This window comes from Cydia strobilella, chromosome 5, assembly GCF_947568885.1.
Source record: "Cydia strobilella chromosome 5, ilCydStro3.1, whole genome shotgun sequence".
NCBI lineage: Eukaryota > Metazoa > Arthropoda > Insecta > Lepidoptera > Tortricidae > Cydia > Cydia strobilella.
The window spans coordinates 18,631,489-18,650,797 of NC_086045.1; the positions used below are offsets into that span (position 1 = coordinate 18,631,489).

The following is a 19,309-nucleotide window of genomic DNA, read 5'->3' on the forward strand; positions in this document are numbered from 1 at the left end:
TTTCAATGTTGATGAAATATTGCAGTATCGATTTTAATCTCTTTGCACTTCGGAAACAAAGAAACAATATTTAATGCTTATAAATTCCAGTATCAACGGTAAAGTTCATTGAATGCCTGATGGGTCTTTATTGTTAAGGATTAAAATGAAAGGTTGTAAATATATTGGGACAGTGAAGGACGAGTTCAGATCTATTTAGGTGCGTTATTGACAATTTCCTTACTGAATAAATGCTAAATTGATGCCTGAAGTTTTATTGTACATTTAAGATACTGTCTGACCTTGCACGCTATTCATGCCAGCAGACGTGACTGTGAGTTTCCGAGACACGCATGTCTGTGTCCAATTATAGTTAAATTCGATTCATTCCATCCACGCAACGAGGTGCTATTGTAAAGTGAACGTACGAGATGCCGGCAGTGATAAATATTTCCGTGGAAAGAGAATATGAAAAAAATCCCGAGATAAGTTCGGAAGACGTCAAAAACATAAGAGAGTGGATGCTGAATCAACCGCATTTACCACATGAACATATTACTGGTAAGTAGAAAAATAATTACATTCGTAAGTCAAAAGTTTTTCGTTTCAGTTGATAGCGCATATAAAACGGGATAATATTTTATTTTACCCTTTTTGAAGTCGGTTTTACTTTTGATACTGGCAGATTACTGCATATCGTAAACAGATCGAATAACTCAAACTCGAATTGGCCTGTTCGCCTATGTATCACCCGCACTGTTAACTGACATTTCGTAAACCTTATTACCAAAGGCATAAGGCCTACCGATAAACAGTTACGAGTGTTGCTGTTTGTATTGTACAGTCGCCATCAGATATATCGGAGCGGCCAAGGTGGTCACAATATCTGAACACGCGCTCTAACGCCTTGACAATAGAGGCCTGTTCAGATATTTGTGAGCGCCTCGGCCGCTCCGATATATCTGATGGCGACGTTACATACCTAGTTTAAATAAAATAATTAAACAAAGTGTTTGTAATCAATAAGTAGGTATGGCTATTTTTAAATTTGTCGTTGAACGGATTTGCCACGGGCGTATTACAGTAGGCCGAGCACATGATTGGCGCGACAGTATCTTGCCGCGAGATAGACTACCCGTCTTTTACTAACTGTATGAATTAAAGGGGGACGGGTGATCTATGTCGCGGCGAGAGACTCTCGCGCCAATCATGTGCTAGCCCGGCTGTACTTATTGATGTATTCTGAGAGGATATAACCCAACGGAGACGCCTTGTCTGTAATTTTCTGTACAAAACAGTCTGCCGATTTTTGCGGGGGAGGGGCGCGTCAAATGTATATGTAACGTAAAAATAGCCATGTCAGATAAACTTCAGTCCATACATTGTGTATGACCATTGGCCGCCTATTTTCGACAGAGGGGAACGCATGTTAATGGCTACTCCGTTTGGTTATATCCTCTAAGGATGTATTCGACGTTATTGGCTGCCTCAACGTATAAAAAACAGAATTAAGTATATATATTTTCACCAATAAATCAATTTTTCCAGATCTTGACATAATATTGGCATATCATAGATGTGACCAAAATATACAAAATACGAAAAAGTTAATCGATCTTAACTTTTCATTACGGAATCTGTTTTCGTTTTATCAAAACAGGAAAATAAACAAATCATTGGAGAATGCCTTGAAAACTTGGTGAGTTAGTAAATACACGAGCAAAATAATTATTTATAATAATTCACGATTCATGACATCTTATGTGTATAATAACATTTTATGTGTGTATTAAATCTTCTCGGGTCAGAGGTGTAGGGTTGGAGCCGGCGTAGCTTTATCGCGTAAATATGTATATCTTTGATTTAAACTTTCACGATTTTTACTCATTATTATTTACAACGACGGGACTTAATCGCGTAAAATTGTTTTAAATTTACCTCCGACGTTTCGAGGACGGCGTTGTCCCCGTGGTCTCGGAGAAGACTGGCTAAAGTTGACATCAACATCTTCTAGGCGCGCGAGTTTTTCGAACTACCCGCACTTGGTCTTGTTTATTAACTTGAACGTTTTGCGCACTAGGGATGCTACCGGGTCGACACACAACACTCACAATATTCGATTTTTCAACTTTCGAGAGTCTTCTCCGAGACCACGGGGACAACGCCGTCCTCGAAACGTCGGAGGTAAATTTAAAACAATTTTACGCGATTAAGTCTCGTCGTTGTAAATAATAATGTATATCTTTACTTGAAAATACTTGTATTGTATAACTAGCCTTATGAACCGATCTTGCATGTACATATAACTAGCCTTATAGTGTGTTTATGATGGTTCATTATTTTTTGTATGTGGGTATTTTTGCACTTTGTAGCTTTTCCTCAGTCACCCGTTGACCACGAACGCTGTAAAGGGTTCGAAACATCGTGATGTATTATTAATTCAATATACGCGATATAATCCATTTTCATAGTTTTATTTCATGAGTAACTATCGCGGTAACCGAAGACAATATTAAATATGTATAATAACACTTTCATACTCGTAACTATTTATTTAAGGTTGATTACTCCATTGAAAACTCGCACGACAAAGGGATATCGGGCTGTTTATTGCCAAATATTAAACACTGACCCGGGCAAATTTGTATACAGCGATGTAGTCAGGTAAGACAAATGTACAGTCAGCAGCAGCACTACTTGTGGCACGCGAAAGTTAAGGTACTGTTCGGATATAGACTACTGTTACGTTGTTGAGTATCGCAGCGTGACATTACTGCCGACTGCGTTGCTGCCGCAGATGCCAATAATGTCATAAGTCCGGGTAGCAAGATCTATTTTGACATTTATATGCAGTAATGTAGTCGACTGCATTGCTGCAGGAAACGACAAAAGGTCATATTATCGAGACACTTGTATTAACTTTTACGTTTCCTGCAGTAATGCAGTCGGCAGATCATAATGGAACTCCTGCGCGATAAGTATTTTACATCTTCAGGCTAATTGTAGGTAATTTGTATGAGATATGATGCACTATGTTATACATAATTTTAATGGCATTTGAAACTGAATAAATATTTTTACGAAAACGCGTTTTCCCTAGTTAAAACTAGTTTTCCATATCGCCTCAGTGAAAACGTGTTTTCACTAGTTAAAACTAGTTTTCACCGAAACTTAACGGAAAACTGGGTTAAACTAGTGAAAGCATTTTCATAGAGGCGATACGGAAAACTGAGATTTTTCAGTCTAAACTAGTTTTCGCAAAGTGCCTTGGTGAAAACTGGTTTTGATTGATTGTTCAAAAAATGTTTTCATTAAAAAACAATTTCGTAGTAGACAATGCACGTAACACAAAAATAGTTTTTACAGTACATATAGTGCGGCTATATGTACCTACTGTAAAACGTTGTACAATAGAATAATAAATACTTAGAATAGAATAATTTATTCGTAAACACACCAACAATACATGCGAATAGGTAATTCGCAACTCGTGTCGATTTAAAACACTCCCTTCCGTCGTGCTTTAATTTATCACCGCTCGTTGCGATTTCCTACTTTCCGCACTTGTATCGTAGTAACTATTTTTTATAAGTTAACATTATAAAATACTTAAAGTTGGTCACGGTTAACTTAACACGCTCCTCCTCACGCGCCTATCTTTCGACTCTAGCAGAATACGGTGAAAACTAGTTTTAACTAGTGAAAACGCGTTTTCCCTAGTCAAAACTGGTTTTAACTAAAATTAATTTTGAATAGGTAATTAGTTAAAACAAAGATAGATATAACTTCGTAATAGATGGATACAGTCTAAGGAAAAAACGTGCCTCGAAAATCACGAAAATTTGATTCTCGATCAGAGGGCGCCACTAGTTTTGGCCTACACTCGTATAGAGGGCGTTGACGGTTTCGTTTGTTATTTATAATTTTACCGCATATCAGTGAAAGAACATGGGTCAAAATCATAAAAATAATTAATGCAAATAAAAAAAATCATTTATCCATATTTAAATACATTTTATCGTATTTTTATAAATATTTATTTTTAGTTTTAAAGTGTGTCGACAGATGGCAGTGAATTTACTGGGGTTACAAAATTTACTATGACAGTACCGCTCTAGTATAAGTTACTCTATGGTTAAAACTAGTTTCGACCAAGGGAACGTTGGTTTTTGAACGTTTTTTTTCGAGAGACGTTGGCTCTCTTTGCATGTTCTACCGTCTGCACAATGGGGAATGTTCCGAAGAACTTTTTGATCTGGTGCCATCGTCTCGTTTCTATCACCGCACCTCCCGCCAAAGGAGCAAAGCTCATCCTCACTTCTTAGACACATGGCACACCATGAATAAGCGGGCATCCCGCTCGTTTCTTCCCAGAACGTGCAGAATGTGGAATGAGTTGCCTCCTGAGGTATTTCCTTTGTGCTACGACATGGGATTCTTCAAGAAGCGGGTATTTAGGGTTCTCAAGGGTCGGCAATGCTTAAGTGGCTCCTGTGATGTTGCTTACGTCCATGGGCGACGATGACTGCTTCCCATCAGGCGGCTCGTCTGCTCGTTTGCTGAATATCACATAAAAAAAAGGGACTTCAAATCCCAGTTAAAACTAGTTTTCACCGATGCTTCACGGAAAACAACTTTTAACTAGTGAAAACTGAGGCGATACGGAAAACTAGTTTTAACTAAGGAAAACGGGTTTTCACTACATACGGGTTTTTGCGGTAACATAAACATTGTAATACGCAGTGTGATTGATAAACGTGCAGAAAGACAATTCTAAACTTGTGTCGTTGTCGAGCTAAAAGCATATTAGACTAAAATTAAATATTATTATTTAAATAACACAAAACAGCGCACTCGCCTCCAAAATATGTGCCGACTGCGACAGTAATCGCTGCCCTTGTATAAAAAATCTCCTTGGCCGAGTGGGATCTCGACTCTCTTTTGGGATTTGTTATTTTCTTTACTTGTATCACAAATAACCATTGCTTTTTCTTCAGAGCCTTTGTAATGATAATGGACCTCTGGCAACTGGAGGAGGGCACTGCAGCAGGCCTCGTCGTGATCCTTAACATGGACCAGGTGTTGATGTGCCATTTGTACCAAATAGACCTCACTGTGGCCCAACAATTTTTCTATTTTTTACAGGTTTTTCATTTAAATAACACATTTTTATTTAAGTATTGTAGAATTCACGATGTTTGTTTTTAAATGTAAATAATATTGATTTATAATTTGCCAAAATCATTCTTTGTCTTGATTTTAAATGTATGTCTGTCTCATATTCGATTTAACCTACACTTTTAATACAGTTGCTCAAACAGTGCTACTTTACGAAGCTGTTAAGCGTTCGCAATATTGGTTTTTGCGAACTAGTGCTGCTTGCTTTTCCAGCTTTTTAAATTTAATTCTGACCGTAATCGATACGTCCACATTCAAAATTTTATATATTTTTATTTTGCCAATAGACATTTATTACGTACAAAAAGTATTGTTACACGATATAAAGTAAATATTTATTTCTTATTATATAAATGAAACGTTATGTATATATATATATATATATATATATATATATATATATATATATATTTCACAAAAAAAAATTTAATACGATATTTCACTAATTTTTTATTATTATTTAGCTGAATGCTATCATTGCCACGTTGGTTTTAATGTTAACAGAAATAATGAAAAAGTAAAACCGGCATCCGCTATTTCGGTCGGCTAAGTCCCTTTTTCGGATAGGTGATGTAAAAAAGAAATATAAGGTACATACAGCAAAAATGTTCTGAATGACACACAATAAAAATAAATTAAAACCGGCCAAGTGCAAGTAACTCGCGCACGAAGGCTGCCGTACCATTACGCGAAAAACGGCAAAAAAATCACGTTTGTTGTATGGGAGCTCACTTAAATATTTATTTTATTCTGTTTTTAGTATTTGTTGTTATAGCGGCAACAGAAATACATTATCTGTAAAAAATTCAAGTGTCTAGCTATCACGGTTCATGAGATACAGCTTGGTGACAGACGGACAGACAGATAGAAGGACGGACAGCGGAGTCTTACTACCTAATAGGGTCCCGTTTTTACCCTTTGGCTACGGAACCCTAAAATGTACTTGTAGTTACCCATCCGTATTGCCTATAAAGCGGTAAATCGCTGTATTTGTTTTATAATTTACTACTTGTAGGCACTCATTTTCAACGCAACATGAACTATATTTACGAAGGATTTTCCTACAGTATTTACCTTTCATTTCAGGAAGCAATGCTCGTTCGACTAAAAGAGTTCCATATTATCAACGCACCGAATTTTGTGGACCGGCTGTTAGCCATGTTGAAACCGTTCATGAAGAAGGAATTGCTACATACGCTACGAATACACACCGTGGGTTCCATGTCTTTGGACGAACACTTCTGTAGCGTGGAGCTCTCGAAAGAAATACTGGAAATCAATGGCGCAGAAATAAGTAGTAAGCATTTTAATGTTGATTCTCATTCTCAAAGGGATGAAAGGCACTCATATCTGACGAGATATGTGAGAGCGCCAATAGTTAGAATAGGTGCCTTTCATGATGAAAGTTTCATCCGATTTAAACACTCTACTTTTCATTTCACATACGAATGTGCATTTCACAAAACATGGCTAACTATTAAGATAATTATTATTAATTCTTTATTTCAGATAATTATTTTATCCATAGAATTGTTAGTTTGGCTTATGACTATGTTAGTTACTTAACTACTACTACATTATTTAATTATTTACACTTAGTTCAATCCAAAATTTCAGGAAGGTACATAATCCACCCTGTCTGCTATGACCTTGAGTATACTGTTGTGACTGCCCCGAACCCGACACAACTGCAGAGACGCTATTCGCTTACGCCTGACGGCATAGAAGTCGTCAGTTCGTTCCGCGGCGAACATCCCTGAAGCGCTGCAGTAACGAGGCAGTCCCAACAGCATCCTGAAGGCGTCGTTATATTGGATTCGAAGGGCGTTGTATGCCTTTTGAGTATAGTTGACCCATAGACTGCTCGTGTTAAATACTTGACAGTACGCCTTGAAAAGGATAATTTTGACTTGTTTGGAACAGCGAACAAATCTACGGGCCAACATGTTACTCCGCACCGCCAACGCCCTCCTTTCCCATTCGATATCCAGGTCATCTTTCAAATTTTCACACAGGATGTGCCCCAAGTATTTAAATTGTGTAACTCTTTCTAGTGATTTACCGTACAGTTGTATTTTATGATATACATTGGGATTCATCCTGTGTGACCTGAAAACCATATATTCATTTTTAGTGGTATTGTAAATAAGTCCATGTTTTTTCGCATATGACACACGTTTGCAGCATTTGCATAATGTTTATATTTATGGTATATCTTGAGGGTACTTTCAATTAAAAATTCCTAAAAGGATCGTTATTAATGGAATCCAGAATGAAATATCAGAATGGAAATTCTACAATAAAACGATTCAGACACGAATTTTAATTTAAGTATTTAAAGCTACATAAACTAACTGCAGGCATAAATACACCTTATCCTATTGTAAGTACAAAGTTTCAGACCAATCTGGCTAGTCGTTTTAAAATGAGAGCGTAACTACGTTTGTATGGAGAACCGAGCTTACTGCGGACTCTTAAGTGCCCGAATCAAACACGTCTGATTGAAAGGATCATTGGTTGTCATGACGTCCACGAGCACTTGTAACCAATTGAGTCATCATTAAACGTGTCATTATCTGATCAGCCATGGCTACATGAGAAGAGCCGCTTTAAACGGTAGTAGACCGGTAATACCATATCAAAACCGGTTATTTGGCATAAATGGGTTAAAATTATTTTCGTTGTCTTGTTTCTGACCACTCTGTCACGCTTCTGTTTTCGTATTTTTTTAAATAAATATAAAAAGTTGAGTGGTATTCATTCTAACTGTAGATTATAATTCTCTTGAGAAAAAATAAAAACTAAATTTCACTCCATACAAAAAGCTCCACTCTGTCAAATTTTTGGAGACAAAAAACAAGACAAGACAACGAAAAGAATTTTGACCCAAATACTAAGCAAGGTTAACAAGCTTCAAGCTAAGCTAGCTTCATGTAATATGTTTGCAATAAAAGCTTTTGACTTTGACTTAGTTGGTAGCAAAAATTCGGCGATTGTAAAGTCTAAGTAGCTTGGCAGACAGGGCCATCACAAAACAAAGATTCATTAATTATAAAGTTGTGTAAGGTAAGGTCTAAGAAAAATCGTGCCCTGAGTTTGACAGCGGAAGTAGATGCTGATCAATGTCGGTCAAGGTCGTGTAACTATATTTTTGGAACGTTGGCCTGTAAAGATGTTTATGAAGTTGACCGTACATGTTGCTTGTATAGTCAAAAATATGTGTACGCTCTTACACCTTAAACAATAAGGTCGTGTTCACATATTTTTGAGCTATTTGTCTGGATCGATATTTTGCCTTTGACTGTACGTATGTTTTCCTATTAACTAAATTTAAAATCATCAACTTTTGACAGTCTATTTTAAAATCTGATTTATAATTATATTCCAATAATCTAACCTCACTTTTTCTCTTTTCCGTATGTTTTAAGAAACTAAACAAAGCTAAAAGGATACATCTATATTTATTTTAAATGCTAGAGTATGCAAAAGGGAAATTTGAGTTTACTTCTTTACATATTTTCCATTATTACGAAAGAAAAAGGATCTGAGTGAGGTAAGTTTTTTGGAATTTAATTACAAATCAGAGTATAGCTGGCAAACTTTAGGTATACTTATAACACAACTTTTCTTCTGATTGAATGAATCTGATTTGTGGTGACCCAAGCTGCCTACCAAGCTAAAGGTCCAGTGGGTGCGAACTGCGATCAGGGCATTTTTTCGTGTCTCAAATATTTGTTCTTGGATTACGGATGTTTTCTAAATATGTATTTAAGTATTGATATGTATATGTTCCGAAACGCGTTGTTGAAAACTAGTTTTAACTAGTGAAAATGGAAACGCTTTTTCACTGAAACTGGGGAAAATGCGTTTTCATTTAAAACGGGTTTTTACGGTAGCATACATATGTTTATCTGTTATACACGTATATCGTTGTAATCATTTTCTAAGGGGTAACGAGGTGCTCAACAATATCTAAACACGCACTCTAACGCCTTGACAATAGAGGCGTGTTCAGATATTTATGAGCACCTTGGCCGCTCCGATATATTTGATGGCGACTGTACGTCGATTTGTGTAACATTGTCGTATACTCGTAATAGCAATTTGCATTGAAATGTTCTTATAACGTGTATTATTATTTATTGCGTGTAAATGATTCGAAATAAATAATTGAATTGAATTTAATTATGCAATATTTCAGATCAAACGTGGAACAAACTAAAAGAAAATGAAAAGTTTTTTGAAGATGAATCTAAAAAACGAGTGAATGAAGCTAAGAGGCCTGAAGAGTCGTTATCAATGAGTAAAATATTCAGCGGTATGGAGGACACTTTCAGGGACTTGCAAATAGATTAAGTTCTGATGATAGATGAATACCAAGTAAGGTAAACGTATAAGTGCTCGTTACTGCACCAGAAAACAAAAGGGCTGTCATATATTGGGCATAAGGCATATATTATCTGAGACGACCTTAGTAAATTATTGTTAATCTAATCTAGAAGAAGATAAAAATTACAATTGATCTAAAATTTTGTTTTAAACACACCTAAAGTTAAAAGGAATTCAGAAATATAGGTACATTTTAATAACTAGTTATAACGAAATAAAATTTAAATAAACTGAAAGCTTGGTTTAACTTAGTTCCTCGAAAATGTCCTCTTCGTCATTTTCTTTGCCTGGCGGCCTGTATGTATGCACTTCTTTAAGACGTTGGTGGCTGACTTATAGTGCGACATAAAATAGTAAAAATTCAATAAAATATAACTAAAAAAAACATACTTTTTTTTTGTGTGCTGTGCTTTCATGTGTCTAAGCAGTCTTAGTACCCATAAACTGTAACAAAAAAACGACCATTTTATTTGTAAACCGAAAAGGTTAGTGAGATTTTTAAGTACCTATAGGTTTTTCCTTCGATAACATTTTGAAGAGATAAAGAACTGAAATGCTAAAGAGCGTCAATATGTCGCCGCAAGTCGCTCTCGGTCTTCATGAATTATCTGTTTTTTTTTAAAGTCTTTAACTTCACATGCAGTCACAATGGGATTAAACTTCTTTCATACCGAAACAATAACGCTACCTCAGAAGCCCAAATTCCAAATGTTTAATCCGTACAAAGCCGGTACAATGCAAGCGCGAGAATTTACCGTGTACTGCATTTTATAAAGCGGTTGCTTACATTGTTCTGTTTCACGATGTTGCAATTTTTACGGAAAAATGTGTAGATCTTCGGAATTTAGTTCTTATTTTATTCGTTAACGTTTATTGCACAAAAATCATACAGTAAGTAGGTACAAAAGGCGCAGGCGCTTTACTTTTCCGTACCAATTGTAAGTTTCTGATTGGCCCAATGCACAATGGTTGACGGGTAGAGAATGCCTTATGGCATTAAGTCCGTCATTTGCATTTGCATTGTACAATAAAGGTTTCTTGTATTGTACAATAAAGGTTAAATAATTAAAAAAAAGGCGGATGACAGATACACGGAGTAAAAATTTAAGACATAATAAGTTAAACTTTCATTTACGTACTGTCGTTATTATTTTGCAATATTGCTTGGAATACCTTTCAAGTTTCAGAACAGTCAAAAAGAGTTAAAAAAAACAGGCCAAGTGCGAGTCGGATTAGCGCACCGAGGGTTCCGTACTTTTTAGTATTTGTTGTTATACATCTACAGATTTTCAAAAATCGAATCTGGCAACAGTGGCAACACAGTGTGTGGTAGGTCGTGATGTTCCTCACGTCGTATTGTATCGATTCAATGATTCAGCGATGGCGTAATGGCTAAAAATAAACCAGGACCTGCTGCAATCACTGCACCATTGTCTCCTCACCTAAATGCGATACAAAAGAAATTCGATTGTATTACAAAGCTTCCTTGAAGACAGTGTACACTAGTGGAATTGCATTATACCAAATACGATTACGTGGAATCGTTCTTGTTTTACCTGACTGCGGCGGAAAAAAGAGGGTTATGTGTTTGACCTGAATAAATGTATGTCCCTATAATAATTATGTTCCTGGGATCCTGGGATATAGAGAAATAAGTAAGCATAATAGAGTGGAATTTAGTACGTTGACCCGCCTGCTATCTCTATCGCTCGCGCCTTTATTTTGCTGTCCTGCCCATGATGACAGCTGTCAATGACACTGTGCGATCTGGATAGCGTGCGATAAAGATAGGAACAGGTAGGTAAATGTACGAAATTCCTTGTAGTTTTTTTTTCATCAGAAGGTTAGTAGTATTCTTTTATGAAAAATTTAAAAATCTAAATGACGGATTTTTAGGGTTCCGTAGCCAAATGGCAAAAAACGGAACCCTTATGGATTCGTCATGTCTGTCTGTCTGTCTGTCTGTCCGTCCGTATGTCACAGCCACTTGTTTTCGAAACTATAAGAACTATACTGCTGAAACTTGGTAACTTGGTAAGTAGATGTATTCTGTAAATCGCATTAAGATTTTCACACAAAAATAGAAAAAAAAAACAATAAATTTTAGGGGTTCCCCATACTTAGAACTGACTCAAAATTTTTTTTTTCATTAAACCCATACGTGTGGGGTATCTATGGATAGGACTTCAAAAATGATATTGAGGTTTCTAGTATCATTTTTTTCTTAACTGAATAGTTTGCGCGAGACACTTCCAAAGTGGTAAAATGTGCGTCACCCCCCCCCCCCCTCTGTAACTTCTAAAATAAGAGAATGATAAAAAAAAAAATATGATGTACATTAATGCAAAATGCAAATTTCCACCGAAAATTAGTTTGAACGAGATCTAGTAAGTAGTTTTTTTAATACGTCATAAATCGTAAACCGCAATTTACCTTTCACTCACATTTCACATAAAAAATACATTGTTTAAATTGTGTAATGTACGCCTGTACGGAACCCTCAGTGCCCGAGTCCCTCGCACTTGGCCGGTTTTTTTTAAAGTGATTGTAAATGTTTATGCACTATCTGTTTACATACCAAAAAAAGTAGTGGTTTTATTTATTTAACTTTTTACTTGTTTAATATAATGTACAATGCAACTACTGACATCTCGTGTGCATTATTAATTGAAGTTACCATGCAATATCCATGCATGAAGCGTAGGTTAGAAATAACCAAATATGTAGAGCGGTTTTATCACGTTGGATATACTCAAACATACATTTTCATCTTCACATCTCAATTTATCCAGCCGCTTTAAGCAGCTCGTTATCTCATCATGAATATTTCAATATCGCCCTTTAAGTGCATGCCCATAGAAGTGCAACTGAACAATGAATAAAGCGAAAGGCTTCAATATTAAAATTGGCGGGCAGAATAAAGTGCATGTGCTGTTACATAGTAAATAATTCTGGCGGGAGTCCCGGCATCCGCACTTGCAATAAAACGAACAATGCAATTTAGCTAGTGCTGCATTCACGCGATGGCTTCCCTGTAAAAACTGGTAGTTAACCGCACTCGATTCGGCCCGTCAATTACCGAGAGATATGAAACAAAAATGGGCTAACCAAATCACAATACAGCAACATATCATACAGTCAGGTGCCGTTATAACCGAATGTATTGAAAAACAAAACATCTGCGCGGAGAACACATGTTCCAGCGATAGGTGCTTACTCTTTTTAGACACCCGTCCAGTGTTTTATGCGTATGAATGCGTGAAATATTATATAGAGCACAACGAAATAAAAGCGCAGTTAACAAATCGTGATTATATTGAACGATATACTAGTTCAGTTCCATCGTGCAAAAAGCTAATGGAACATTCGTTTTATAGTGCTGTTAGACTCTGACCACGCTATCTTTGCATAAACTTCTCAGTAAGAATGCATACTTATCCCTATAAGCTCCATACTTGACGAAGTACTTGGTATGAAAACCTGTGGGCCAACTCTATCACTCTGGCGCTGCATTTAGAAACCGCATGCATAAGGAGTCATACACAATTTGGCTACAAGTGTTCAGACTTCTCCTAAGTATAAAGCTAGGTATGTTGCCATTAAAATGTACCTTCTCTATTAAGAGTCAACTTACAATCATTGAACATAATATGCATTTTCATTAATTAATGATGTATACTTATCGGTAATAAATTTTTATTCATCAGAATTTAGTAGTGTTATACAGGTTGGTAAAAAAATAAGCACTCCCGTTGCCAGGGAGGTTTTGGGATTATACTGAGCAACTTTTACTATGGGACCAACCAAAAATCTCGAAAAAAAAAAATTGACTCCCATAGAAAAAATGGACCAGTCTAAATGTATGAAACAGCCAAATTTTTTTTCGCGATTTCGGGGTTGATCCCATAGTAAAAGTTGCTCAGTATAATCCCAAGAGCACCCTGGCAACGGGAATGCACTTACTCGTATTATTAATTTTAGCCACCGTGTATAATAGGCGAATACATATAATAATTATCAACTATCGGAATAAACTTGATCACAATTATTACATTTGACTGAAATAATTTAATATCTATACATTATCTTTTAATTTACATCATCTACCTTTAACTTGGTTATTCATTATTAAACTTGATTAAAACATTTTGACCTATGCTAATCAAAACAGTGTTGTGGATTATGACAATCGCTAATGATGAAACGTCTGCGTCGGTCGTGGAAATGAATCTGAAAGACCCACCAATATTATGTGACGTAAAGCGGCCACTGGTTACAGTAGTCACAATTCCTCATAAAATACCCTTCGATTGTGGGAATAGTATATAAAAATTTCAGAGCCGGTGCGCGTGCGGTGTCCGCGCGCCGCCGCATCACTCCTGCATAAAACATGCAAATTGGACCACTTCGCTGGTGTGCCTAAGTTCGCTCGCTTTTGCACTTTTATGTAAAATTGAGGGCCATTACTCATGTAAATATTATTAAACGTGCTCGCCGCCACAAAACCTGTTTATGTACGCCGAAGATACAATTAGGACTTTGAGTTTAATGAATATTCATCTATTTGTAAGGACTTTTAATTGGCGTGACATGGTAAAAAATACATTTCATTGTTGGTGTTGAATGGCACAATAGAAGTTTAATGACTGCGGATCGTCGGCTGTCGTGGATGTGCGATGAATGGCGGCCATTCGGAGCAATACTACCTAATGAGCTTCTAAATTATCCCACGGATATCATACTTTACCTACCGAATTTCTATTTTTAGAGATTTTAGGTTATAATTATATAAACCCGGTATATTATGATAGATAGATAGATATGTTTTTATTTGGTATTAATCATACACTGCCGATCCGTTACATTAAGTTACATAATAATAATTAATTACAAAATTATCATAAATTAAAATACACATTTCAATAAATTATTCCAATTCACATAATGATTAATGTCAACGATTTTAAAATTATAATGTATTAGGAAAACAATAAAATAAAAAAACCAAATTAGCTACTTACAATTAGGTACAATAGAATAATCACAAATATCACAATTACATTAGATAGACGAGAATTAAGATCACAATTACATTTACATTCACATGTTCGATATAATAACGGGGATTAGGACACATTTCATTCATCCAGGAACTTATTTACCGAATAGTAAGCCTTCGTTATGCAATAATTCTTAAGTTTACGAACAAAAGCACAATCTGAGTCAACGGTTCTTATTGGCTCAGGTATTTTATTATAAACTTTGGCACCCATTATGTGACATAAAGGGGCCACTGGTTACAGTAGAGTCACAATTCCTCATAAAATGCCGTTCGATTATGGGAATAGCATATAACATTACATAGATGCTGAAAGTAAAAGCACAAACACAGCTTTACTTAGTAGGACCATTGAAATTTGAAAAGTATGTAGGTACATACTTACTTACTCACTTAAGAGGCCCACTAACTATCAGTCCGCTGGACGATATCGGCCTGTCAGTTGTTCGGAACTGTCAAATTTTTGTTCTAACTGACAGGCCGATATCGTCCGGCGGACTGATAGTCAGTGGGCCCCTTAACATTCTTCAAATGTTGTAGAGCTCCACTAATTAAGGATTTATGGAAATTGAGCAACAAAGATGGAAAATGGAGTTGAAATTTTTAATGAATTCTACAAACGATTACGAGGGCACATAAAAGACTAGTTGGTTATGTACTTATATATTAAGCAATATAACAAGAACCTTTTAATTCCATACTTTAAGAAGATTAAGCGTGAAATTAAAGAAAAGTTTAATTCCAAGTAACATTTATCCCTCGAGTACTATTTGGGCTCAGAGCGCAGTATTAAATGGTAAGATGTTATTAATTAGTGGGAGTTAAAACTTCGTAATTTCAGAGAAAAATGAAAAGGTGACCTCCGTGCATCTTATATCTAGATAAAGTTAGCGTTACCGAAGGTGGCCGAAAGGAAGGCGATTAACGCGAGGTTCCCACTTCATCAATTACCGCCCCCCGCGCCCGCGTCCCTTTTGCCGCCCTGGCCCAGGATCCGTCCGTAGGTATTGCAGTCGGTTACCGAGAGCGACTTGGTGATGTGTGTTAACCAGTGTAAGAGCGTTTTCACATTGTCCGATCCGATATCGTATGTCGGAAGGAAATAAAATGTAAGATATATATAGGTATGTGTTTCCCTGTATTTATTTATCATTATAGGTATTACTAAAAAACAATAAATAACGCAAAAAGACGGGCTTTATGCCAATGGCACTCTCCTATAACCGTTTTTGTCATAGGCGCCGAAACTAGCTGAAGCTACTTTTAATGCTTCTTGAACATTCGCAATTGGCCACAAGAGAATTGTATAAGAAATTTGTTGACTGTACTTATACATCTATCGAGCAAAATGCAACGGTGACGGAATTGGACATTCTGAAACCTGTTCGATATCGGGGGACAATTAGTTGAAGACTACGGGAGATACGGAGATAATATTTAAACCGATAGAGTGCTCTTAATAGAGTATGGTCACTCTACGGCAAACGTCAGACACCTGAAGCTCCCATAGTCAACCCCAGGTTCTTCAATTGCGGCAGAAAAGGTATAGTTACTTGCTCATACTGGATATGTCGTGTTAGTCAAAAAAAGCAAGCGCGCACTACCAAGTATGATGGCCTGACATTTACTAGGGTTCACGGCAATGCCAAAACAACGTGACCAGGTAGATATATGGTTAAGATCTACATTCAAATCGGCGACAGCCCGATCCAGATCGTCGGCGCTTGCCTGAGTGTAAAAGCTGCTTCTTTGTACTGGTTAGAGTCGGAAGAATTTTGCGTGCGTTCGGGAGGTAGTTGGAACAGCACTGCTGACTCTTCCAGTGCGCAGCGACACGCCTCCGAACATCTGCTTTCAGATGAAAACGTTTTATTCCTCTCCAATGATTGATCACAAACCTACATATACGATTCAATTCGTAGGTAAAAGTAATGTAGTTCTTGAAATTGAAGTATAGATCTACTGTGTAACTGTGACGGTTGGCAAGAAGTTATTATACTAAACTACGGTGTTGGTGAAGGCTCGGCTGCATGAAGCTCATTTGTTTACCAACCGCCTGAGATGTGGTAGATCTATAGTTAAAAAAAAATGGCCAAGAGCATGTCGGGCCATGTTCAGTGTAGGGTTCCGTAGTTACCATTAGGGTTCCGTAGGAGCCAGGCTAAACGGGGGCTATAGGGGGTATTACTGCAATGTTCACCAGAGTGCAGCACTAGCCCGTACAGTAAACCATGCATAGAGTAACTTATACATACTGTGCCTTTAACAGGTTTTTGACAAGTTTTCAGAGATAATAAAATAGGACATCGATGCACCAATGCGGTTTGTTTACAGAGAACCTACCGGGAAACGCGAATCCGATTTTTTTTCTTTCCGAAAATACCCTTATTCTACCTTATGTCTATAACTTACTATACCTACCCATTCTTATCTTCTACAAAAATATTTAATAATAATATATGTGGTATTTTAAAAGCTATTTACACGGATACAGTTTTAATAATTATCAAATTAAATACGTGATAGTTATATTAAGCATTTCATGCAGATTACAATGGTCCATACACCATGCAATTTAAAAGGAATATCTCAGGCGTCATCGTAAATTAAAATTCCATTTCGAGCCATATAACTTGTATGAAATGTTATAAAAGCTAACTTCCGCTAGTGCCTATTTTTACCACCTTATGCGCTGCGATCGCTTTACTTACCCCCACCATGCACTTCGCACGGTGCCATTACAAGTATTACAACAAAGCAGTTTCATGTGAAAGCTACGGCTACGGCCATGTGTAACGAACCTTATGTGAAAATTACAAAAACTCGCGCACGAAGGGTTCCGTACCATTACGGAATAAAACAGCAAAAAAATCACGTTTGTTGTATGGGAGCCCCATTAAAATATTTATATTATTCTGTTTTTAGTATTTGTTGTTATAGCGGCAACAGAAATACATCATCTGTGAAAATTTCAACTGTCTAGCTATCACGGTTCATGAGATACAGCCTGGTGACAGACGGACAGACGGACGGACAGACGGACAGCGGAGTCTTAGTAATAGGTTTTTCCCCTTTGGGTACGGAACCCTAAAAAGCAACATTACTGTAGCAAAACGTTATTTTGTACTACTTTTATTTTAGCAAGAGTGCGCTAGATTATGTCCTTGAAAAAGCTGTAATACTTGAAATGAGGACGGCTCTGGCTGTAGGTAAGGTTATTTTTCTTCTACTCCCGAGAATTGGTGCAGGCATTGGTTTTTAGTTTTACATAAGGGTCTCATCGGACTAGCTACCCCAGAGGAGTACCTAGGCGTTTTATATTAACGGACGCCTTCTTATTAAAGAGCTTATTACACTATTCTAATTTAGTGACTAACAAGAGGGACGCCGCTATACGTGAGAAACGATAGGATGTATCTCTTATCGCGTCTCACGTATAGCGGCGTCCCTCTTGTTAGTCACTAAATTTAGCAGTGTAATAAGCCCTTAAGTAAACGGTATTAACCTGGGGGCTTAGCCAAGATGACAAAACGATTCTGTAGAAAACGGCAATAGAAACTTGAATGATGTATGGAAATAGTCACGTGACTTTTCGTAGCATGTGTCATGCCGGTACATCTTTTCTTTTTCATCACAGTTGCTCTTATTTCATGCAGGTGTACTGAAGGACAAAGGCTTATATTGTTCCCGCGTGACTTATGGATTCTGAAAAAAAAAAACTTTTTTTTTTAAATTACGTCACTAATTCATACGAACCAAGTAGGTATAAATGAGTTTTACTTTGAAAATACTGACGTTTACAAATTATTATTTTTGTTTAATGCTATAAAATATTTAATTTGACTTAGACTTATATGGACCGGGATATGGACCGTGATTACCTTAGTATTGTTTTCGAGCTCCCGATATTTCGATGCAACGGTCCCAATATACTTATTATGACAATATCCCGGTCGATATAACTCATAACATGTTTTAAATAATAGTAGAACTGGTATCGATTATAACGACGAGCGCTGGTATTGACTGAGATATTGTGATTGGAGATATGGATAGCGCAGCGGGTCGCGATCGCGAACTGAAGTGCGACCTTTCTCCTTTAATGGATACCGAAACCTTCCCGCTTTTACGCGAAAAATCTTTTGGAAAATGAATGAATCCATACCGTATGTAAATGGGAAGCCGCCGAAAGTTTTTATTGAAAAACTTGAACTGATGAAAATGGGGCCGCGACGTTAAAGATCTCCTCGTGCCCCTCATGAAATATTTACTGAGATCTACCTATTCTTACAATTTTGTACTCTGGTTAAGTTTTTAGTCGAGTTTGTTATTAACATTAAAAAACCCGTCAAGTGCGAGTCAGACTCGCGCACGAAGGGTTCCAGACCATTACGGAATAAAACAGCAAAAAAATCACGTTTGTTGTATGGGAGCCCCATTTAAATATTTATATTATTCTATTTTTAGTATTTGTTGTTATAGCGGCAACAGAAATACAACATCTGTGAAAATTTTAACTGTCTAGCTATCACGGTTTATGAGATACAGCCTGGTGACAGACAGACAGACGGACAGACCGACAGACAGACGGACAGCGGAGTCTTAGTAATAGGGTCCCGTTTTTACCCTTTGGGTACGGAACCCTAAAAAGTGACTTTCACGTTGTCGCATTGACGACCGGTCTGGCCTAGTGGGTAGTGAGTA

At 36.9% G+C, this 19,309-nt stretch overlaps 1 protein-coding gene across 1 annotated transcript; it reads left to right on the top strand.

The window, feature by feature from the left end:
* The first annotated feature begins 300 nt into the window (after positions 1–300).
* LOC134741875 (alpha-tocopherol transfer protein-like) lies at positions 301–9,525 on the top strand. Its single transcript, XM_063674767.1, has 6 exons — positions 301–540; positions 1,528–1,678; positions 2,539–2,643; positions 4,977–5,124; positions 6,244–6,454; positions 9,359–9,525. The coding sequence occupies exons 1-6, from the start codon at positions 411–413 to the stop codon at positions 9,511–9,513; spliced, it is 900 nt and encodes a 299-aa protein (XP_063530837.1). The 5' UTR covers positions 301–410; the 3' UTR covers positions 9,514–9,525.
* Positions 9,526–19,309: the final 9,784 nt, after the last annotated feature.

What these genes read in the sequence shown, in the direction of transcription:
- LOC134741875 (XM_063674767.1), top strand. Translation starts at nt 411, where the DNA reads ATGCCGGCAGTGATAAATATTTCCGTGGAAAGAGAATATGAAAAAAAT. An exon ending in GAGAATGCCTTGAAAACTTG is followed by an intron (nt 1,679 to 2,538) that starts GTGAGTTAGTAA and finishes TATTTATTTAAG; the next exon opens with GTTGATTACTCCATTGAAAA. An exon ending in CAATGGCGCAGAAATAAGTA is followed by an intron (nt 6,455 to 9,358) that starts GTAAGCATTTTA and finishes GCAATATTTCAG; the next exon opens with ATCAAACGTGGAACAAACTA.